Source organism: Cibotium barometz, chromosome 37 (genome assembly GCF_041138505.1).
Source record: "Cibotium barometz isolate CiBa-2024 chromosome 37, ASM4113850v1, whole genome shotgun sequence".
In the NCBI taxonomy this organism is placed as follows: domain Eukaryota; kingdom Viridiplantae; phylum Streptophyta; class Polypodiopsida; order Cyatheales; family Cibotiaceae; genus Cibotium; species Cibotium barometz.
The window spans coordinates 27982865-28008068 of NC_141082.1; the positions used below are offsets into that span (position 1 = coordinate 27982865).

The 25204-nt window shown below is 38.4% G+C and overlaps 1 protein-coding gene across 1 annotated transcript; it reads left to right on the forward strand.

The window, feature by feature from the left end:
• Positions 1–1782: 1782 nt before the first annotated feature.
• Positions 1783–5454, forward strand: LOC147617124 (uncharacterized). The gene is made up of 3 exons (XM_086776442.1): positions 1783–1851; positions 1957–2107; positions 2375–5454. The coding sequence occupies exons 1-3, from the start codon at positions 1783–1785 to the stop codon at positions 5452–5454; spliced, it is 3300 nt and encodes a 1099-aa protein (XP_086632568.1).
• Positions 5455–25204: the final 19750 nt, after the last annotated feature.

A 25204-nucleotide genomic window follows, 5' to 3' on the forward strand; every position in this document is an offset into this window, starting at 1 on the left:
AGAGTAAGTTAAGTATGTGGAAAGATTACCAGACCTCTTTGTCTTCAAGGTTGTTTGTTCTTAATCACTACTTGCTCCCTTCCATTGTGTATTTTATTTGCTGTTGGAAACCTCCTAAAAGTCACTTGCAGTTACTCCACTCTCAAACCTCAAATTTTTTGTGGGGAGGGGATGGAACCAACAAAAAAATATCTAAGGTTTCTCTTAAAACTGCTCTGCTGCCTAAAACTCAAGGGGGGCTGGGCCTTCTAGATATTAATAAGTTGGCTATTAAATTGGCCTATAAGTGGATTTGCAAGAGTATGGATTCAAAAGATTACTCGGCAATACTCATAAAAAGGAACTGTCATAAGTTTCACATTCATGGTTTGAAAGCGTAGATTGGTTTTAATGCCTTAGAGATCTTTCTTTCCAGATAAAAATTCCACCCTAAAGGCTCTTCCCTTATCTGTTCCATGTGGATAGCATGGGATGAATATAGGAACCATATCTCTATTAAACCCAATCTCAGATATTCAGCCAGCTGTCTTTGCTTTGAATCCATTTGGTTTGGTCTTCAATTCCCTGTTATAGAAAAAAACCTCTGGATTAAAGCTCATAAACTTTTTAAGGTAGGTATTCACACTTGGAAGGATGTTTGGTCCACACAGGGCTGGACTTTAGAGTTAGCTAATAATCTTTCAACCAGCTGCCTGCAAGAATTGAATTGGTAAGATAGGCAGGGCTCACTCTAGACAGAATTGAATTGGTAAGATAGGCAGGGCTCACTCTTTCTTTTCAAGGTAAGTTTCTCATCTCCCAATGCTGCAGGTGGACTTCAGGTAACTCTCTTTTCCCTCTCCCCCTTCTCCATAGTAACAATGCTTTTCTAATTATTTCTAAACTTAATGAAAAATGGAAGATTAACTGGAGCATTAACCAGTGGACCTACAGATTTAAGGTAATTTGGGCTCTTTCAGGAAACAGAAATCTTGCCTCCTTTGGTTGATTGCCCATCAGGCTATTTGGACTGGGTTGAGAGCTCTGCAAATAGGGAAGGGAAATGGAATGTGTCTCAGATGCAATTCCAACCAGGAATCTATCCAACATCTATTCTTTGGCTGCCCCCACAATCATAAATATCTAAAAATTTTGCATGAATGTTTTTATTTGATTCACCCTAATAAATTCAATGAAAAGGAAATTTTGTTGGGAGAGTGCCTCTATCTTGATCCTTTGCTTTGGCATAATATTAGAGGTGCTATGCTGAATTGTATTTGGAAGGAAAGAAATGAAGTTGTGTTTGCAGGAAAGAGTACCAGTCACAAAAATCTGAATTTATGGCTGAGATGAAGAAATTTGCTTTGCAGGGCACAAGAAGAATTGAAGACACTTTGGAGAAGGGCAGGACCATGCTGGAGTTTATGCAAGACCACAGGTGGCAAACCTGGCAGTCAAGGATTGAAAGGATCTACTCAACCAGATTTCATATGATGCAAGGGATCCTTGTTGTTACCATTAGAGAAGCGGAATGAATCTCACCTTTGCTCACTTGTTTAGATTCAAGGGTCTTCTCTGTAGCATTTATTCTTCTATAGATTTTTTTGGTTTAGAAGGCATTTCCTGTTTTTTCAAAAAAAAAAAAGATTAGAGTCATTTTTTTGGTGTGCCCCTATTTGAGTTTTTTTTATGCACTGTGTTTTATCTATTTCACATCCAAATTGAACCTCATTCGCAAAGTTCGCAACGAAAGGGTTCAAGCCGGAATTGTCGAGGGTAACGTCGTTTCGTTTTCTCGTGAAAATGGTAATGTGCACTGCAGTTTTGCTTCGATCTGCAGTGCCTTTTGACCAATGCGGGCTTGCCGAACTCGTGCAGGATGCAAAACCTTGAGAGCTGCCAGAAAATGCGTCGAATCCCGCAAAGAAATTTCAGTCTCGGCCAAGCTATAACTATTATTGCTGGTTGCGTGAGCAGTTTTGGCGCACAATCATGCTTGTGAAAGATATCGCTGAGGAGGGCGCAGCGGTCTCGTTTTTGCGCCATGAAAGCGTCGCTGCGGGAACGTCATCCGAAATTGATGCTGCAAAAACCCAAATCTCGGTTGCAGCTCAACCCCCTAATCCGGGTAAGCTTACTTTCCGTATTTACATTCATCTTTTTTTCTGCTTAGCATGAGTTAGCAAGTAATTGGCATTTTATTTATGTTACGTGGGTCGATTGACGTGTCCAGTAGCTAATGACCACGTAGATCTGGCTAATCTCGTGAGCTTTTCATTAATTAAACCCAAAAATGGCTGATTATACCAGCAGGGATAATCAGTCAGAGTCATTCACTCTAATACCTGCGCCGCAGCGTCATTTGAGGGCGCTTAACCACAAACACTGCTTTCAGGCAATGATCAGTACTTAGCGCCTGCGATTATGAGTTCATTAAGCGATGTAGAGAGGGTGTCGGATGGGCGACCTGATGATATTCAGGATGGTGCGGATAAAGGTGATTTGGCACCCCAGATCGCGAATAAATGGTCTCGCTCAACAGATAATACTGATGGTGGCTTGAGTACAAAGAGAGGATCAGAAAACACAGAGAGCCAGTATGATGGGCAAAGTGATTCTGAGCATCAAGATGAAGTCGACGCAACAGAGGTAGATGGGTGGCAGCGGGAGAGGAAGCCCAAGCTGAGCGAGCAGGAGTGGCGCAGCATGGCCAAGTTTGCAAAAACACAGGGTATCGACTTAATGAAACAAGTTGAAGAGCAGAAAAGGCTTCGATTAGCACAGGAGAAGGAGCCACCGAACATCGCAAAGAGTGAAATGGAAGAAATGAAGAGAATTCTGCAGGACAGAAGACGGAGCTCCGATGAGTATCTCGTTCCAACCGAATCAGAACGAGAGTCCTCGCCGGATAGAAGATCTGGAAGAAGAAGACATCCGCATCATCATCATCATCATCACCATCATAGTATTGATTCCGAGAGAGATGTTTCCCCTGATAGAGGCTATAAAAGAGACTCTGCTGATTCGGAGATTATTAATGATCACCTTATTAACGAAGATCCTTCCAAGGTCCTTGATTGGCTCCGAGGAGATGCCGAAACTGATAAGCGCATTGTTCTATCCGAAGGTCGCACTATAAGACTTTTAAAGGCTATAAGAGAAGGTGCTTTAGCTGGCCTAGCAGCTAATGAAGGTGGTTTTAGGGATTCATTAACTAGCTTGCAAGAGGATTGGGTACCAATGGAAAGATTAAGAGAGGCTGAGCGGAGATCGAGCGTTGCTGAAGAGCAAATAAGATACTTTGAGCAGCTATTCAATGGTGAAGGTGGTTCTGAAGCTGGTGGAGATGAGCAGTTGCGTGTTGTGCTATCCAAATCAAAAACCATGGATAGACACTTTGCCCACATGAAGAAGTTTGCAGAAGATAGGCAATCTGATTTGAGGAAGCAGTATGTTATGTCAGACAAGGATTCTAAAACATGGCGTCCAAATGGTTCTAGAATTGGTGTTACACCAGAGAAGGCAAAGAAGGATTTGCAGGAGCATGAAAATCATAAGAAACGTTTAGTGCAGGTGTTCTCCATGTACAATGAGCTCGTAAGGCTTGTGAAAGTGGAGCATTCAAAGAGAGTTGAAGCCGACCATAAGTGCCAGCAGCTTACTTCTCAGCTTAAAAGGCAAACGGCGACCCTAAAGAGAGCTGAGAAAGTGATTAAGCACACTGCATTATCCCCCATAATGTTTAATGAATCGCATTCTTTTAGAGGAGCTTCTTCGTCTGACAGAAACTCCATGGCTTCCCCTTCTCCGACTGCTTCTGGTAGACAGTCCCCAACCACCTTATCGCCGCAGCACTCACCCTTTAGTCTATCAAGATTGGAAACCCTTATTAATGTTGCAGATCAAGATCATGATGGTGATATCAAGCGCTTGGATAGTGCAAGAGGTAACCGCATGCTTCCATTAAAGCGTATCAATACAACAGGAAAGAGTAACCTAAGAGCTTCTGCTTTGCCTTCTTCTTCCTCTACTACTACCCCTAATCAGCAAACCATGACTAAACAGCTCACATATGACCTCGCCCTTGAACAGGCCTTGTCTAGAGACCCTTCACCTGGTCAAGTGAGATTATCCACTTCTGATCTCATTGCACAAAACCATAAGAAAGAATTTGAGGAGCTTGAAAAGGCCTTGATTGATGAGGGTAGATCAAGGGGGTTTGCGGATGTGGACCTTTACTCTGAGAAGAAAACTGTTGGAAGAGAGGAGACCTGCTGGGAGTACAGACGTGTGCATTTTGATTTCACTAAACCTCATCAAGCAGCTTCGCCATGTCATGCAGGCGGAGGATCATCGCCTTCAAAGGATAGATGGGAGACATTGGATCTAAACTCTATCAGCAATGTGCCAATTAGTAGGAGAACAGCAAGCCCTAGCAGATCTGAGGGCCCAATTATTGAAGAGAAACGTGATTACCCTTCCTTTAATGACGACCCTAACAAAACCCTAGCATTAATAGCCGGCACCCATGTTCAAGATGAGTTTAGCTCACTGCTGCAGTCTGTGAAAGGCGATGTTCAGGTTCAAAGCTCTGCTAAAAGAATGGAGCTACCGAGGAATAATGGAGAAGGATTAGAGAAGATTAGTGATAAGCATGTTGAGATTGTCAAGAAACGGAGTGCTGAAGATATAATTATGAGCAGTGCAAAGCAGCAAGAGGCGGCTAACAACCAGAGCAAGCAAACAAAAACTTTTCGGAGGTTTAAGAGTTTTCCAGCTGGGATAGCACAGAGTACACCAGATGTGAAGATTGCTGATCCGGGGAACTCTTTAGAAAACAAGCGTACAGAATCACCTGCTGCTTTTGGTGATGTTCGGAGAGGCGTTGATCAGGAAACCAACGGTGCAGATATAAGGAATGAGATTAGGTCTACACAAAAAATGCAGGCTTGGGATGAGGAAGAGGTGACAGAGTCTAGAGCCGATGTGGCAGAAGGGAGGTCGGGGCACGACGTGGCCGATGAAGAGTGGACTGATGTAGCAAAAGAAGAGATATGGGCTGATGCGGCACAAGATGAAAGAGTGGACTTGGCAGAAGTGAACGGTGATGATCAAGAGCAAAGGAGGGCTGACGGAAATGCTGATGTTGCCCTAAAGAAACAGGGGAAAGCTCGTGGAAGGAAGAAAGCGCGTGGAAGCCACCACCTTGCTGCAAAAGAGTTGGCTATTCCCGGCCACTTGGAGGGACCGCAATCACCCCACGTTAACATAACGGAAGAGGCCCGACCTCTACGCGAGTCCTCCAATCTTCAACGCCGCCTCGCCGCCGTCGAAGCAAGCCACGTTGTGCACCTTCTGCATGGCCAAGTCAAGCGGCGCCGCCGGCTTCTGCTTATCCAAATCGTGTTCTTCGCCGTGGCGCTCATGTGGGGCGTCTTCCCCCCATCTTGGCGATCTGCACCCCCGCCCACCTGAGTGCACGCACATTGTCATCCTGTACTACGTATATATTATCGTATAAAACCGGGAGGTCTCACTGTTCATACTTCTTTTCATACTCCCCATGAAGCTGAAATCTCTTGTAGCGTCCTAACATGAGTTGTATGCAATGCACACCCCCACTCTTTTCAGGTTTCTCAGTTCTCTTTCAATCGAGATTGAAGTGTTGTATGCCATTGTTATTTACATACGTTTATAAGAACATCTTGATAAAGAAGTGCATCAGAGAACACTCGATCAAATTACATCAAATCCAATAGAAAATGTACACTAGGAAATTAGTGAATCATCATTGTTTTTTTTGGGGGGGGGAGGGGGGGCTGGCACAATATAAATTCGTAACCACCTTGGAACCAAACTACTAAAAAGTTACAAATTGTAATCTAATTTAGATTGATGATTACCATTTGGTAACTTTACAATAGTAAAAAATTACCAAATGATAACTTGCCTTTTTTTTAAAATTACCACTAGGGCTTTTCTATAAGTCTATATGACGCATGCTTAAGGCTCAAATTCATGACTTGAGGCTCACCAAGATTTGAGAATTTAGTCATTCAGAGACGACATATGGAAGTGTTTGTAATTGACATTGAGAAATCCATGGTATGCAGTGTAGTACTTGTTCTTTTTCTACATTTAGAGCAAACAATTCATTTGTAAAAAATAAGCTTGTTTTACCTTTTTCTTTACTTATAGGATGTAATCGATACTACTGTCACACATGCAAACCACTAATCTGGCTGAAAAAAAACATGTAAGTTAGTTTGCATGCGAGGGCTTCAAGGGGACCATTAATTTATATGATGCTTGTGTTAGATCTCGCTATGCCTTCTTGCAAAACACTAAGAAGCATGCATTCATGTAAGGCAAATATCATGGCTCAAGACCTATAATGTTAAAGTTAGAATATCTTTGAGGTACATGATTCCACAATTTCCTTGATTGCTACTGCCTTTGAGCATCTATTTATTAAGCACGACATATGGAAGTGTTTATAATTGACATTGAGAAATCCATGGTATGTTAAAAAGTATATGATGACTATGGGAAAGAATCCTTCATGCACATATCCATATTTTCAAAATTAGATATGGGTTAGGTAGATCATATTGTGCATGTAAGCACAATATAATCTACCTAACCCAAATTATGCATGTAAACATAATATCATCAAATTCAATTTAGGTCAAGCAGATCATATTGTGCATGTAAGCACAATATGTATTTGTGTATATAAGCTCATGTATTATGTATTTGTGTACCTTTGGGTTAGATGCAAACCATAACACGTTTATACATCAACCCACTTTCAAAAAAGGAGGACCTAATCAGAACTTTCATCATGAATAATCTGAAAGAAAAGCTCTATTAGTTTGGTATCTAAGATGTAGTGAAGGATGATACACTATTTAAACTGTTTTTTGGAATGATTTAGCAAATTGTTATTACTACTTCTATATGGCTATCTCCCTATACTTGATTCTCAATTGTGTAGACAAATAAATAATAATTCGATTCCACTCTTTCCACCCTGTCTCTCTCTATCTTTTTTTTGTGTGTGTGAAATATACGTGTCTATCTTTATCTCACCTTTTTAAAATTAATTTATAAACACAATTACATCGTTTGAAGGCACACATAATCACATCATTTGGACATAGGTAGCATTTGAGTCTCGTATGTGAACTCCCCCAATTTGATTATCAAAATTAGAGTGATTTATTTGAGCTTAGAGATTATTTGACAAATTTTAACCAACTAATATTTATTTAATGGATCTAATTAGATTAGATTAAATAGTTAATGAACAGTCACAAAAATACAAGGTGATTAACAAACACACATATAACTTAAAAGGAACTTTTGTAAAAGCTAGTATAACCATTAATTCAAGTCTACATATATGCTTTTGCAAGCTGTCGGTGCATCACCTAAACTATCTAAAGGGCTGACTTATTCTTAAGCTTATCACATAGGGGATCCTCTTTTTCTTTAATCCCACACATATAGATCACTTTTGTTGATATCTTCCTCAGATAGAAGCTTCATATGTTGGAATTGCTTCTAAAGGCATGGCATTCATCATGTAAAGATTAGCTTCCATATATCCATACTTTCTCACATTACTACGATATAAATGGCATACAAATGGCTACAAATCCCCCCTATATTGTTGATGTGAATATATATCTAAGGGATCAGGTGGCTGATTAATCCCCAAATAGCAATAGGCCCAAATCTTTGCAAAAAGATTCAATCGTCTCTCATGAGAAAGCCTTCGTAAACATATCTCTCACATTGTCGTGTGTAGAGACATAAGCCATGCTAATCTATCTTGCAATGAGCCTCTCCCTAACATAATGATAATGCAACTCAATAGCCTTTGTACAAGCATGAAATAGTGGGTTCCTTGCAACAGCTAATGCACTCTGGCTGTCAGTGAAGATGGAGGTGGGAGACTGCACCAAGATCTATCAAAAGGCATCTAAGCCATACACACTCCACCATAGTCATTATAAATGCTGCATTGTACTCAGCTTCATAGCTCAAAGTGGCCATTGGGCTAAGCCATGATATACATGAATCACCAAGGTGAAGGCGAAAGCTACTATTGGACACTCACATATCATAACATCCAGCCACGATATACATGAATCAGCAAGGTGAAAGTAAAAGCAACTAGTGTGGACACTCATGTATTATAAGATCCAACCCAATCAAAATCACTAAAAGCATGCAATTAAACATCACCCCCCTTAGCATAGAATAAGTGAGGTACTGAGTGCCCTCTGTAAGTATCTAAACACTTGCTTGGCAGCCTGCCAATGCTTACCTTCGGGACTGTGTATAAACCTGCTCAACTGGGAGACCCAAACTAAATGTCTAGCCTCATATTACATAGATACATGAGGCATCCAAGAGCCTACTAATAAAGTGATACATTGAATGGTTCACATGCCTCTTAGACTGAGCCTATCACCTTTATCTATTGGTGCAGCAAACAAGCTTATAGTCTTCAAAACCAAACCATGTAAGTAGCCCCTGTATATACTTTATCTACAACATCACAATACCATCATCGCACTAAATAAAACATATGCCCAAATAATAATTCAACGAGTCCGAATGTATCATCTCAAATGACACATGTAATTCAACCTTGAAGGCTGAAATCTTATCCTCATTAGGTCATGAAACGTATAAACCAATCTTTACTCCTCTTTATACAAAGGGTACTCTTAGTTGGACTATTATAAATACTATTTGCAACCAAGTATGTGTTTATCTTCTCATATCATGCTTTGGGAGCTTGCTTAAGGCCATATAAAGCTTTTTTGAATCTACTTACTTTAGATGCCTACCCCTTTTAAACAAAACCATGAGGCTAAGATACATGTGAGATCCATATCCCCACCGTGCAACGGATTCGAGGGTGCTAGCAGCGGAAGTAGCACTTCTTGCGCGGGGTAGGGTCCCACACTCGGGGCCTCGCCCACGGATATCCGGACTAGAGACTAATCCATCAGTTTTTCCAAAACCGAACCCGAAAAACTTCCTTTGCCCGGAAAGCACAGGCGATTCCACCAGGATAACTTTTTCCTAACGTAGTCAAAAGCCTTAACTAACTGAACTGATCTAACCGAACTCGTAAGTTCCATAGTCAGATCAAGGGACAGATTGCACTTGGATCATAGAGACCAATGCTTTTTTCCTCATCGAGAGGCACAGCCATTGATCCTTTTTCCATAGAACAATTTTTGTTCGGGATTTACTTCATCTATCGAACTAAACAGAAATTGAGTCTCGATTTAAGGATCCATCAGTCCAGCCTAACCCCATCCAGTCCCATGGGTTAGCCAACCCCCCAACCACTGTAGTGATAGGATCCAATTAGGAGTTAGGTTTTGTCTCGGGTACCAAGGAAAAGAGTTCCCGTGCCCCCTAGCCGGAAGTTCATGCAAACATAAAACTAGTCACACCACTTACGCACCCAATATGAAATTGCCTTTTTCTCAGCATCAGCTAACTTTAAAACAATCCTTTAATGAAACCATTATGTCATTGATCACTATCCTCAAAATCTCTAGTTGAATCCATATTTCTAATCATTCATTCATCGGCGTACTTATGGCATCATTGGCAACCAGAACGCTCACCACCTGTTCACTCAGGGGCCTTTTCAATAGTTCCTAGCTCATAGTAACCGGCAATATATTCACATAACAAAATGGAATCTCCATGGAAGATCAGCAAGATCAACCAACAGATCCATATAAAAGAGCCATGGACTCATCCGTTGAGGACCAGCAAGGTCAATCAACCAGATCCATGCCCGGTTTCAGAAAACAACTCTTACTCCTTATTCCAATATCTTCCACAACGCACGTGTGGGTATCTTCGGCGACCCAGAGCCCGAGCACCGTATGGTCAGCACCCTCTAGGATCCTTCGCACGTCACCTAACACTTCACTCATAGGTCGCTTCCTTGGTCCCTCATCCGCTGTACCGGAAGCTCACCATTAAAATCGAACCGAGGCTGGTCAAGACCTCGGCCAATCTTGCTACGCGAGACGTCCTCCATTGACTCTCTGTCTCAGCAGTTGCAACTTTATCAGGTAGGTCTTCACGAGACCACATTCTCAAGACAGTCAAAATGTTTCCCCAGCATTCTTAACATAAAACAGTCATTTACAAACAGATCACAAATACAGTTTCTATAATGAATTCACATCTTTCCAATTTGTTCCACATCAATCTATATTACTTAACCCAAACCCAATTCATAATTGTATCCATTCTTGACTAGATACATCATTTTCCATCCCATCTCATCAAATTCATTCACTTCACATAACATCCATTCCTATCTTTCTTAATTTACATTACGTCTCATCACATCCATTTCTCATTATATCTCATTCGTTCAGATCTTATATTATTCATTCACATTCTGATGATTCACATGACATCTCACCTCATCCATTCGCTCATATCGACTTCATATCCATTCACATTCATATTTGCAATCATTATTCCACACACACATCCACATTCGTACATCCACATTCACATCTACATTTATACATCCATTTTCACATCCACATTCATACATCCACATTCATACATCCACATCCAAATCCACATTCATACATCCACATCCACATCTACATTCATACATCCACATTCACATTCACATCCATACATCCATATCCACATTCCACATCCTCATTCACATTCACATATATCCACATCCACATTCCATATCTACATCCATATCCGCATTCACACATCCACATTCATATTCACATGCATTCACATTCACATTCCATATCTACATCCATATCCCCATTCACACATCCACATTCACATCCACATACATCCACATTCACATTCACATTCACATCCATACATCCATATCCACATTCCACATCCTCATTCACATTCACATACATCCACATCCACATTCCATATCTACATCCATATCCCCATTCACACATCCACATTCACATTCACATACATCCACATTCACATTCACATTCACATCCATACATCCATATCCACATTCCACATCCTCATTCACATTTACATACATCCACATCCACATTCCATTCACATCCAGACATCCATATCCACATTCCACATCCACATTCACATTCCATATCTACATCCATATCCCCATTCACACATCCACATTCACATTCACATACATCCACATTCACATTCACATTCACATCCATACATCCATATCCACATTCCACATCCTCATTCACATTTACATACATCCACATCCACATTCCATTCACATCCAGACATCCACATTCACATTCACATACATCCACATTCACATTCACATTCTAATCCATATATCCATATCCATATTCCACATCTACATCATTTCTTTCACATACATATAACTACATCTATTCTTTCACATACATACATCTCCATCTATTCCTCGTTCATTTTCATCTAATTGATTTGTTTCACATCCTCATATCTATTTTATAGAATACAAGAGAATTCTTATTTTCGATATAAGATTTCTTTACGCATTTATTTATGCATAAATTCCAATTAAAGGAGACTAACACTTTCGAAATAAAAATCAATCTTTTATGCATCTTCCTATGCATAAATTCATTTTAAATGAGAATGACACTTTTGAATAGAAAATCAAATCTTTAATGCATCTTCCTATGCATAAAATCAAAATTGACGAAAATAAATCTTTTGAACTAAAAATAGATTTCTTTATGCATCTTTCCACGCATAAATCCAATTTAGTAGGAATTACACTTTTAGAATAAAAGAATTTTTCTTATGCATCCTATTTATGCATAAAATCAAATATGATAAAAGTAACACTTTTATAATAAAATAATAATCTTTTATGCATACCTCTATGCATGAAAATCAAATATGATAAAAGTAACACTTTTACAATAAAATAATAATCTTTTATGCATACCTCTTTGCATGAAAATCAATTATGATAAAAGTAACACTTTTACATTAAAATAATAATCTTTTATGCATACCTCTATGCATGAAAATCAAATATGATAAAAGTAACACTTTTACAATAAAATAATAATCTTTTATGCATATCTCTATGCATGAAAATCAATTATGATTTAAAAGTAACACTTTTACAATAAAATAATAATCTTTTATGCATGAAAATCAAATATGATAAAAGTAACACTTTTATAATAAAATAATAATCTTTTATGCATACCTCTATGCATGAAAATCAATTATGATAAAAGTAACACTTTTACAATAAAATAATAATCTTTTATGCATACCTCTATGCATGAAAATCAAATATGATAAAAGTAACACTTTTACAATAAAATAATAATCTTTTATGCATACCTCTATGCATGAAAATCAAATATGATAAAAGTAACACTTTTACAATAAAATAATAATCTTTTATGCATATCTCTATGCATGAAAATCAATTATGATAAAAGTAACACTTTTATAATAAAATAATAATCTTTTATGCATACCTCTATGCATGAAAATCAAATATGATAAAAGTAACACTTTTACAATAAAATAATAATCTTTTATGCTTTAAAATCCTTTTTGATGAAAGTAACACTTTCATAATAAAAGAAAATTATTTCTTTATGCATAAAAATCTATTTTGATGAAAGTAACACTTTCATAATAAAAGAAAATTATTCCTTTATGCATAAGAATAATAATAATCAATATGCATCTTCTATGCATGAAAATGACACTTTTAGAGCATAGAATTGATTGGAATTACTCTTTTAGCATACTAAAAGATAATTCTTATTTCCAAAAAATTTACCATAACCTCCTTTGTATGGCTGACCATTTTTCAATTTTTCCTACTTAATTTTGTCTTAAAAATTAACTCTAATTGATTTAAAGTAATCTATACTAATCAAAATTCACTTATAAAAGAAAAAACATTATAAAAAGTTTAACTCCAATAATTTTCACTTGACTAGGATAAATAAGGGTTGATTCTAAGAAGAGAGAGGGGAAAAGCCTTTCGATCAAGGCATAACATCCATTTATCACTTCAAACAATCATAAACATTAGAAAAACATAAAATCAATAAAGAAAAATATAAGAATCTCTACTTACATAATTTCTTGGAGCTTTCCTTTGGCTTGATGGTTTGAGGGTTCACTCTTGTTTGTAACAAGAGTGGCCACCAATCTTTGGAAGAGGAAAATGTCAAAAACTAGTGAATTATTAATAAATTCACAATTCTTGGCTTGGGAGGAGCAGAGTAACAGTGCATAAAATACTATTAAGTTTCAACAAAGGGGAGGGCTTCTATTTATAGGAAAAAGTGAGCCTCTAACCAAGCCAACTGATTCTAGAATTTTCCAAATCAGTTTGGTCAATTTTTGACCATTTTTGGGTCAGTTTTGGTCACTTTTTGGATCTAGTTGAAACAGGAGAGAGAAGAGATGAAAATATCTCATTATTTGGGAGTTTAAAACTCATTCAAGCATGTGAAATAGGCTCTCTCTTCATGAGGAAAATTCCCCCATACAGAGGTATCAAAAATGCATCATTTCACCTAAATATCTCTCTTTTTTAACTATTAACCTTGTCCGTAATCAACTCTTCATCTTATGTGAGTATTTACTCATTTTTGGGGGATTTTCCTTTTATTCATCTATTTATCTCCTCCCTACATTTGGATGAATCTTATTGGTCCATAGGAACCTTAATTTAAAATTTTGAAAAATCTTCACCCCTAGGATAATGCCTCTTGAACAGATTATACTTAATTTCTAATGCACCTTCTGAAAATCTTTTTGAACTTCTGTTTCAGGGGAACTTATTTTAATAAGATGAGGTATTTTTCTATCCAAAAATATTTAAAATCTGAATATTATCTCTCTAGAATATTTTCTCTCTCTAGGCCAAAACAGGTAGAAACAAGATCTTTTATATTTCTGAAGAGGGGAATGAATTACAGGGGAAGATACTGGACATCATGAGGGCTGGGGGGAGGAATCTTACATTCTACCCCACTTAAAAAATGCGAGATGTCCTCATCTCGCAGGTGGAGTATGATCTTTTTCATCTTCTTCTTCTTCTTCAATCACTTCCAGCGTTAAGTGGACGGTCGATTTGGGAACAACTCTCTTTGACTTCCCCTATTCTGAGGTGGAGGTCTTGCATTACTTTGGGTTGAAACTGCAGGTTGGATAGAGGGTCTACCTCTGGGACTTCCCTGATTTTGGCAGATAGAACCGTGATTACTCTCGACGGAAGGGGCTGAGTCTGGAATCTTGATCCCTGATATTCTTGCCCTGAAAACCTTGATCCAAAAGGAGTTGAGCAATCCATGCTGCGATGTCCAAATCTTTGACAGTTATAGCATTTCACTCTCTTGCTCAAGGGTGGAACTTCTGAAGTTGAATTCTAGGGGATTAAGTTTCGAAAAAAGGACATTTCTTCTATTTTGGAACTTCCCATATCCTAGGTTTGACCCTAATATCTCTTAGGTGGAGGAAGACTGGAATAACCTTCTGGGAATTAAAATCTTTTGAAAGGCGATGGTGCTGGCTTTGGCGGGACTTTGACATCAAAGGCTTTGGCGAAATCCTTCGCCATCCGAACTGCTTTGGCCATGGAAATAGGTTTGGCATTCTTGACTAAAGTATCTAATGGCTCGTTCATTCCCCGAATGAACCTGGCCATCAGCTGCTCTTCATCCAATTGAGGGGAATATTTAAGGAGAAGGGCAAAAGCCTGATGGTACTCTTCAATTTTTCGGGTTTCCTGTTTTAGTTCCAAGAACTCATTCATCTTAATTTCAAGAAAGCCTGGGGGACAAAACCTCTTTCTGAGATAAGCCTTGAGATCGGTCTAACTTTGGGTATTTCGGTCCGAGACGGTTTGTCTCGCAATGGTTTCTCCACGCCACTCTAGCTGTCTCCACTATCTTTAGCCTTGCAAGAGCCATTTTGCTCTTCTCATTGTACCCGGTGACATCGAAGTATTCTTCCATTGATTCGATCCACTTCTCCACAGTCTCGCCCAAGTTTTCCCCTTCACCCTTGAAAGGTCCAGGCTACGAACTATGAAGAGTTTTACGAACATCCAGGTCGAGCTCTTCTTCATCGAATTGGGGGTTAACATTTCTACCACGACGACCCCGGTCCATGTTCCTATCAATACGAAAATTCTTGTTAAGTCTCTTTATTTATGATTCAATCCGAATTTTGATTTAACTAATCCCGGGGTCTGACCAAACTCGTAAGTTCCATAGTCAGATCAAGGGACAGATTGCACTTGGATCATAGAGACCAACGCTTTTTTCCTCATCGAGAGGCACAGCCGTTGATCCTTTTTCCTTGATTCTTTTTCGATAGAACAATTTTTGTCCGGGATTTATTTCATCTATCGAACTAAACAAAAATTGAGTCTCGATTTAAGGATCCATCAGTCCAGCCTAACCCCATCTAGTCCCATGGGTTAGCCAACCGCCCAACCACTGTACTAATGGGATCCAATTAGGAGTTAGGTTTTGTCCCGGGTACCAAGGAAAAGAGTTCCCACGCCCCCTAGCCGGAAGTTCATGCAAACATAAAACTAGTTACACCACTTACGCACCCAATATGAAATTGCCTTTTTCTCAGCATCAGCTAACTTTAAAACAATCCTTTAATAAAACCATTATGTCATTGATCACTATCCTCAAAATCTGTGGTTGAATCCATATTTCTAATCATTCATTCAGCAGTGTACTTATGGCATCATTGGCAACCAGAACGCTCACTACCTGTTCACTCAGGGGCCTTTTCGATAATTCCTAGCTCATAGTAACCGGCAATATATTCACATAACAAAATGGAATCTCCGTGGAAGATCAGCAAGATCAACCAACAGATCCATATAAAAGAGCCATGGACTCATCCGTTGAGGACCAGCAAGGTCAATCAACCAGATCCATGCCCGGTTTCAGAAAACAACTCTTACTTCTTATTCCAATATCTTCCACGACGCACGTGTGGGTATCTTCGGCGACCCAGAGCCCGAGCACCATATGGTCTGCACCCTCTAGGATCCTTCGCATGTCACCTAGCGCTTCACTCATAGGCCACTTCCTTGGTCTCTCATCCGCCGTACCGGAAGCTCACCATTTAAATCGAACTGAGGCTGGTCAAGACCTCGGCCGACCTTGCTACGCGAGACGTCCTCCATTGACTCTCCGTCTCGGCAGTTGCAACTTTATCAGGTAGGTCTTCACGACCACATTCTCAAGACAGTCAAAATGCTTCCCCAGCATTCTTAACATAAAACAGTCATTTACAAACAGATCACAAATACAGTTTCTATAATGAATTCACATCTTTCCAGTTTGTTCCACATCAATCTATATTACTTAACCCAAACCCAATTCATAAGTGTATCCATTCTTGACCAGATACATCATTTTCCATCCCATCTCATCAGATTCATTCACTTCACATAACATCCATTCCTATCTTTCTTAATTTACATTACGTCTCATCACATCCATTTCTCATTATATCTCATTCGTTCAGATCTTATATTATTCATTCATATTCTAATGATTCACATGACATCTCACCTCATCAATTCGCTCATATCGACTTCATATCCATTCACATTCATATTTGCAATCATTATTCCACACACACATCCACATTCGTACATCCACATTCACATCTACATTTATACATCCATTTTCACATCCACATCCAAATCCACATTCATACATCCACATCCACATCTACATTCATACATCCACATTCACATTCACATCCATACATCCATATCCACATTCCACATCCTCATTCACATTCACATACATCCACATCCACATTCCATATCTATATCCATATCCCCATTCACACATCCACAATCATATTCACATGCATTCACATTCACATTCCACATCTACATCCATATCCCCATTCACATTCCATATCTACATCCATATCCCCATTCATACATCCACATTCACATTCACATACATCCACATTCACATTCACATTCACATTCACATCCATACATCCATATCTACATTCCACATCCTCATTCACATTCACATACATCCACATCCACATTCCATATCCCCATTCACACATCCACATTCACATTCACATTCACATCCATACATCCACATCCACATCCACATTCCACATCCTCATTCACATTCACATACATCCACATCCACATTCCATATCTACATCCATATCCCCATTCACACATCCACATTCACATTCACATACATCCACATTCACATTCACATTCACATCCATACATCCATATCCACATTCCACATCCTCATTCACATTTACATACATCCACATCCACATTCCATTCACATCCAGACATCCATATCCACATTCCACATCCACATTCACATTCCATATCTACATCCATATCCCCATTCACACATCCACATTCACATTCACATACATCCACATTCACATTCACATTCACATCCATACATCCATATCCACATTCCACATCCTCATTCACATTTACATACATCCACATCCACATTCCATTCACATCCAGACATCCATATCCACATTCCACATCCACATTCACATTCACATACATCCACATTCACATTCACATTCTCATCCATATATCCATATCCATATTCCACATCTACATCATTTCTTTCACATACATATAACTACATCTATTCTTTCACATACATACATCTCCATCTATTCCTCGTTCATTTTCATCTAATTGATTCGTTTCACATTCTCATATCTATTTATAGAATACAAGAGAATTCTTATTTTTGATATAAGATTTCTTTACGCATTTATTAATGCATAAATTCCAATTTAAGGAGACTAACACTTTCGAAATAAAAATCAATCTTTTATGCATCTTCCTATGCATAAATTCATTTTAAATGAGAATGACACTTTTGAATAGAATATCAAATCTTTAATGCATCTTCCTATGCATAAAATCAAAATTGACGAAAATAACTCTTTTGAACTAAAAATAGATTTCTCTATGCATCTTTCCATGCATAAATATTTAGTAGGAATTACACTTTTAGAATAAAATAATTTTTCTTATGCATCCTATTTATGCATAAAATCAAATATGATAAAAGTAACACTTTTATAATAAAATAATAATCTTTCATGCATACCTCTATGCATGAAAAGCAAATATGATAAAAGTAACACTTTTACAATAAAATAATAATCTTTTATGCATACCTCTATGCATGAAATTTAATTATGATAAAGTAACACTTTTAAAATAAAATAATAATCTTTTATACATACCTCTATGCATGAAAATCAAATATGATAAAAGTAACACTTTTACAATAAAATAATAATCTTTTATGCATATCTCTATGCATGAAAATCAATTATGATAAAAGTAACACTTTTACAATAAAATAATAATCTTTTATGCATGAAAATCAAATATGATCAAAGTAACACTTTTATAATAAAATAATAATCTTTTATGCATACCTCTATGCATGAAAATCAAATATGATAAAAGTAACACTTTTACAATAAAATAATAATCTTTTATGCATACCTCTATGCATGAAAATCAATTATGATAAAAGTAACACTTTTACAATAAAATAATAATCTTTTATGCATACCTCTATGCATGAAAATCAAATATGATAAAAGTAACACTTTTACAATAAAATAATAATCTTTTATGCATACCTCTATGCATGAAAATCAAATATGATAAAAGTAACACTTTTACAATAAAATAATAATCTTTTATGCATACCTCTATGCATGAAAATCAATTATGATAAAAGTAACACTTTTATAATAAAATAATAATCTTTTATGCATACCTCTATGCATGAAAATCAAATATGATAAAAGTAACACTTTTACAATAAAATAATAATCTTTTATGCCTAAAAATCCATTTTGATGAAAGTAACACTTTCATAATAAAAGAAAATTATTTCTTTATGCATAAAAATCTATTTTGATGAAAGTAACACTTTCATAATAAAAGAAAATTATTCCTTTATGCATAAGAATAATAATAATCAATATGCATCTTCTATGCATGAAAATGACACTTTTAGAGTATAGAATTGATAGGAATTACTCTTTTAGCATAATAAAAGATAATTCTTATTTCCAAAAAATTTACCATAACCTCCTTTGTATGGCTGACCATTTTTTAAATTTTCTTACTTAATTTTGTCTTAAAAATTAACTCTAATTGATTTAAAGTATTCTATACTAATCAAATTCACTTATAAAAGAGAAAACATTATAAAAAGCTTAATTCCAATAATTTTCACTTAACTAGGATAAAGAAGGGTTGATTCTAAGAAGAGAGAGGGGAAAAGCCTTTCGATCAAGGCATAACATCCATTTATCACTTCAAACAATCATAAACATTAGAAAAACATAAAATCAATAAAGAAAAATACAAGAATCTCTACTTACATAATTTCTTGGAGCTTTCCTTTGGCTTGATGGTTTAAGGGTTCAACTCTTGTTTGTAACAAGATTGGCCACCAATCTTTGGAAGAGGGAAATGTCAAAAACTAGTGAATTATTAATAAATTCACAGTTCTTGGCTTGGGAGGAGCAGAGTAACAGTGCATAAAACACTATTAAGTTTCAACAAAGGAGAGGGCTTCTATTTATAGGAAAAAGTGAGCCTCTAACCAAGCCAACTGATTCTAGAATTTTCCAGATTAGTTTGGTCAATTTTTTACCATTTTTGGGTCAGTTTTGGTCACTTTTTGGATCTAGTTGAAACAAGAGAGAGGAGAGATAAAAATATCTCATTATTTGAGAGTTTAAAACTCATTCAAGCATGTGAAATAGGAGCCCTCTTCATGAGGGGAATTCCCCCATGCAGAGGTGTCAAAAATGCATCATTTCACCTAAATATCTCTCTTTTTTAACTATTAACCTTGTCCTTAGTCAACTCTTCATCTTATGTGAGTATTTACTCATTTTTGGGGGATTTTTCTTTTATTCATCTATTTATCTCCTCCCTACATTTGGATGAATCTTATTGGTCCATAAGAACCTTAATTTAAAATTTCAAAAAAATCTTCACTCCCAGGATAATGCCTCTTGAACAGATTATACTTAATTTCTAATGCACCTTCTGAAAATATTTTTGAACTTCTGTTTTAGGGAAACTTATTTTAATAAGATGAGGTATTTTTCTATCCAAAAATATTTAAAATCTGAATATTATCTCTCTAGAATATTTTCTCTCTCTAGGCCAAAACAAGTAGAAACAAGATCTTTTATATTTCTGAAGAGGGAAATGAATTACAAGGGAAGATACTGGACATCATGAGGGCTGGGGGGGAGGAATCTTACAATACATAAATCTCCTCATGTAACGTCACCATTTAAGAAGGCAGACATGCCAACCATGATGCACTGCCAATGCAATAATGCACCTGATATATGAGACGTGGATGTAAAGGTCTCACCATGTAATAATACACCTGATATATGAGACATGGGTGCAAAGGTCTCATCATAATCTATGCCCTTCTCTTGAGCATAACCCTTTGCAATAACAAGCCTTTCCTTGTATAGGTCAATGCTACCATCAGCTTACATTTAAGCTTATAAACCCACTTTGTACTAATGGCCTTTCTACCATAAGGCAAATCTATAAATTACCTAGTGTCATTTTTTAGGATTGAGTCATACTCATCCTGCACGATCTACATCCAACGATCATTTTCATGTGCCTCCTCAAAGGAAACAAGTTCCTCTTCATTGCATATACTAGAAATGAGATCATGATCCATAAAAGAATAAGATACATGATGAGAACCTGCAAGTGTCATGCTAGGTAAAGGAGTAGCTACTTTGTTGCCTCATAATATGTATGCTAGCCACTTTGACATACTCTTAGATGCCTATATGGCTGCACTTTCCTTATCCACTACATCATCCACAATTGCCTGATTTAACAGGTTGATCTGTGGGCTAAAACTCAAGCTTATTTTCAACTAGTATGGGTTGATTTACAACGCCTTTTTAAGCATTCGTTTGCTCCACATATGGTTGCGTGGCATTGTACAAAGATAGGAGTGTACTAAAGATGTCTTGTGAGCATACATTTTGGGGTGGTTGTAGCAGGGTGAGGTTACTCACTTTTGTTCACTGTCTCTAAAATTGGGACATCGACGCAACTAATGAAACTCTTGGGTGGAGTATCTTGATTGATATATCACCATCAATAAAAACATAACACATCCCTCATGAGCCAAAAGCCCTATATCTCGATTGAGATATCAACAACCACTAATGCCAGCATGCTCGAAAGGGAAATCACCATCCATGTCACTGCCACCTTGCTATCTCGATCGAGATATGTAGGCCACTCGGATCCACGTCAATGCCACAGTGGATCCCCCTCGACTTGCCCACTCGGATGTACATTCAGCATATTCAGTAATACCGTCTCCACCATCCATGTATCTCGAACAAGATACGAAAATGTAATCTTGACCATTGATGTATCTCAATCAAGATATGGATATGTGATCTCATCCGTTCATATATCTCAATCGAGATACCCAGATCCAATCGAAGCCATAGAAATATCTCGATGAAGATAAGTTCATATAATCCGACCCATCCATTGAAATCCATTTCGATATGCGATCCCAGCCATTACCATATCTTGATCAAGATATGTAGTCAAATCGGGACCATCCAAAGTATCTCAATCGAGGTACCTAGTCAAAATTGAAGCCATCCATTTATCTCAATCAAGATACCCATGTCAAATCAAAGCCGTCGATCACCACCAACCCTATAATCAAGCAAATATCGAGGCCGTTTGTTTCACAACCCTAAAACCACACATACATCTGGGTCATTCATCTTGCAAACCCTAAAATGCATGCCACCGAACCTCGATCGAGATTATAAAATCATAAAGTTTTTTTTTCCCTCATTATCTCATGTCATTTTCACTCTCCTTTCTCTCTTGGATTGAAGCACAATTAGTGGGCTTTGAACCCATCTCATTAGTATTGTTTTATAACTTCATTAGTGCTACATTAGTATTTTCTTAGCACTAAGCATTGTACCTTTCACATTAGCCTTTCACATTGGCCTGCCTGTTTGTGTTAGGCTTAGGGTCTAGCATGCACGCGAGGAGGGCCACAAGGAGGGCCGCTTGTCTATTGTGGACCTCATTGCGCAGAGATAGACGGTGAGTGAATGGATATCCATAGGAGTGCTAGAGACACACCATCTACATTACATATCATGTCATACTTGGAGGCGATGTTCTTATCCCTTCGTAGCCTTCGCGATATTCTTTGTGTAGATGAGTGGATAGAACATCACCGCATTGCTCTAGTATCACATGGCTTGACATATCGTCGGGTCCATGAACTTGGTCCTATTAGGGATGGAGCATACTTGGACCTTTTTCTTGATAGCTGTGCCTTTGTCTACTGTCCAGGCACTCGGTGCTCATGTGGGGTTGACGTGTGGAGTACCTCTAAAAGAATCCAGTACATGGTGCACCTGTTTTCACAATCGATACACCGACAAATGTCAAGGTATTTATATATATTCATTGCTTCTTTAGGTTTTTCATAGTTGTTTGTTTACATGTTTATATCTACTTTTCTATATTTTTTAAATGAGCGGCATGGTTGATTATGTCACGTAGGGTCCCACTGTCTCCCACATCTATGAGTAAGAGACTCACACAGGAGTTGCTAGAGGCGAGAGCACAGATCGATCATCTTAGAGCAACATTGTAGACGATAGAGGCAGCCACTACAGAGGCATGCCATGTGAGAGAGATTGGCATCCGCCTGGTAGGTCTCTCTTGTATGTAAAAGAGTTATAATTAAGGTCTAAAGTTATAAATTTCTTTAAGTAATGCCTAACTAGAGAGACTAATCAATTATTTGTATGCTTTACTTTTTGACTAGGCCAGGACTGAGGTAGAGACTGAGGTAGAGAGTGCTAGAGATGAGGCAGAGCACCACATGCTTATGGAGAGGATTGTGCAACACAGGGCAGAGCAATTGATCCTGCATGTTCGGGAGTTCTGCAGGTCTTCTGATGTGATAGTGCCTTACTTGCCCTTATATCCACGGCCTGTTAAACGGAGGTTTTTTGGTGACCTCTCCCTCAGGATGCACCACCATTCCTCCACAATGCCTGTTGCACTCTATGCCTCAAGGACATCAACAGTACTGGTGGATATGCTCTGGGATGTGGATATTTTTTCCATTTGTCCTACATCACCTAGGAGCTAGTTTGTTTCTCGACATGTCCCTCTTATCAAGCACACGAGTCAACCTAGCGACATACAAAGTTATCGGCATTGACGATCTTCACATAGACTTCACTTGAGTCAATGCTAGGACTGGAAAGCCACTTGATTTTACATCAGCTAGTGACGTAGGACTCAACACTGTCGGTGTGATAGAGATCAGGAGCCTGAGGTGCCTCTAGAGATTGAGTGGATTATTACACACAAGTTTAATGGATACCATAGAGTGCTTCAGGAGAGCCGGCTCACAGCACATAAGCGTGTGGATGGTGTTGGTCCCAGTGGCACCTCGAGTAATGGTGATGGCAGTAGTGCTGCTTCACATGAGCACCGTGTCCTTTACAACACAGAGCAGCTTACATGCACAAAGAGTGGCAAGCACAGACCATTTTTTATTATAGATTTTGGGTTTACAGACAGAGACATCTCACAGTAGCACGACATAGAGAGAGGGAGAGGGCTATAGCAGCTTATGGGGCTTGTGAGCTCCCAAGTACACCAGCACTAGCTTATATCTTGCCTCTGAGAGGCAGACCTCCCCACAGATATTCAACAACCCCCGCAGCCAGCACAGCCTCCTCAACGTGCACAGTAGCCTCCTCGACATGGACATCGACCACCAGTCAAGATGATGATATTGATTGGGTGCCCATTGATAGTGACAAAATTGTACTTAGATTTATAGGCAGTGACTAACCTCAAACTAGCAGGGGTAGCTCATTTTCATTATGCCTTGATCTATTGAGTTAGTGGCTAAACCAAGAGTTGATGGGTTAGCTCACATTCTGATGTACTTAGTTGATGTTAATATCATTATGAGTTTTTTCATTATTGAGGATCATTACATTTTAGTTGATGTTCATGGTTTATGGATTTTTTTAACACTTTGGCCATCATATTGTTTGTTGAAAATCCCTCTCTTTCCCATGCCATCGTACCCAAACATGCTCCGATGGTGGTGACCAAACTTTGTGAGCATGTGGGGGGGGCACCCCCACATGCTTGCAAAGTCTTGTCAGCATCATCAAACGATTTTTGGGTTATCAATTAGTGCCCAGTTTGGATTTTTCAAGTCTCTTCGTGATCTAGAGGCCATGGAAAATCACGCTTTTTTCCATGCCATCGTACCCAAACATGCCCCGATGGTGCTTGTTGTTGCAAAGTTTGGTCATCATCAACACATTAGATAATGTTTGGATTAGAAATTAGCGCCCAGTGTAGATTTTTCAAGTCTCTTAGTACTCGAGAGGCCATGGAAAATCCCGCTCTTCCCCATGCCATCGTACCCAAACATGCTCCGATGGTGACCAAACTTTGCGAGCATGCACAGGCGATCCACCCCCACATGCTCGCAAAGTTTGGTCACCATCAAAGCATATTTGGGTTATCAATTAACATCCAGTGTAGATTTTTCAAGTCTCTTAGTGCTTGAGAGCCCATGGAAAATCCTGCTCTTCCCCATGTCATCGTACCCAAACATGCTCTGATGGTGACCAAACTTTGCGAGCATGTAAGGGGGACCCACCCCCACATGCTTGCAAAGTTTGGTCACCCCATCAAAGCATGTTTGGATTAGCAATTAGTGCCCAACACTAATTTTTGAAGTCTCTTATTGCTCCAAAGGCCATGGAAAATCCCGCTCTTTCCCATGCCATCATATCCAAACATACTTCGGTGGGGGTGACCAAACATTGCAAGCATGTAGGGGGGACCCACCCCCACATGCTTGCAATGTTTGCTCATCTCCATCGGAGCATGTTTGGATTGGCAATTAGTACCCATCACGGATTTTTCAAGTCTCTTAGTGCTCGAGAGGCCATGGAAAATCCCTCTCTTTCCCATGCCATCATACCCAAACATGCTCCGATGGTGACAAAACTTTGCAAACCTATGCGCGAGAGACCCACCCCCACA

What these genes read in the sequence shown, in the direction of transcription:
- LOC147617124 (XM_086776442.1), top strand. Translation starts at nt 1,783, where the DNA reads ATGGTAATGTGCACTGCAGTTTTGCTTCGATCTGCAGTGCCTTTTGAC. An exon ending in AATGCGGGCTTGCCGAACTC is followed by an intron (nt 1,852 to 1,956) that starts GTGCAGGATGCA and finishes TTGCGTGAGCAG; the next exon opens with TTTTGGCGCACAATCATGCT. An exon ending in AGCTCAACCCCCTAATCCGG is followed by an intron (nt 2,108 to 2,374) that starts GTAAGCTTACTT and finishes CACTGCTTTCAG; the next exon opens with GCAATGATCAGTACTTAGCG.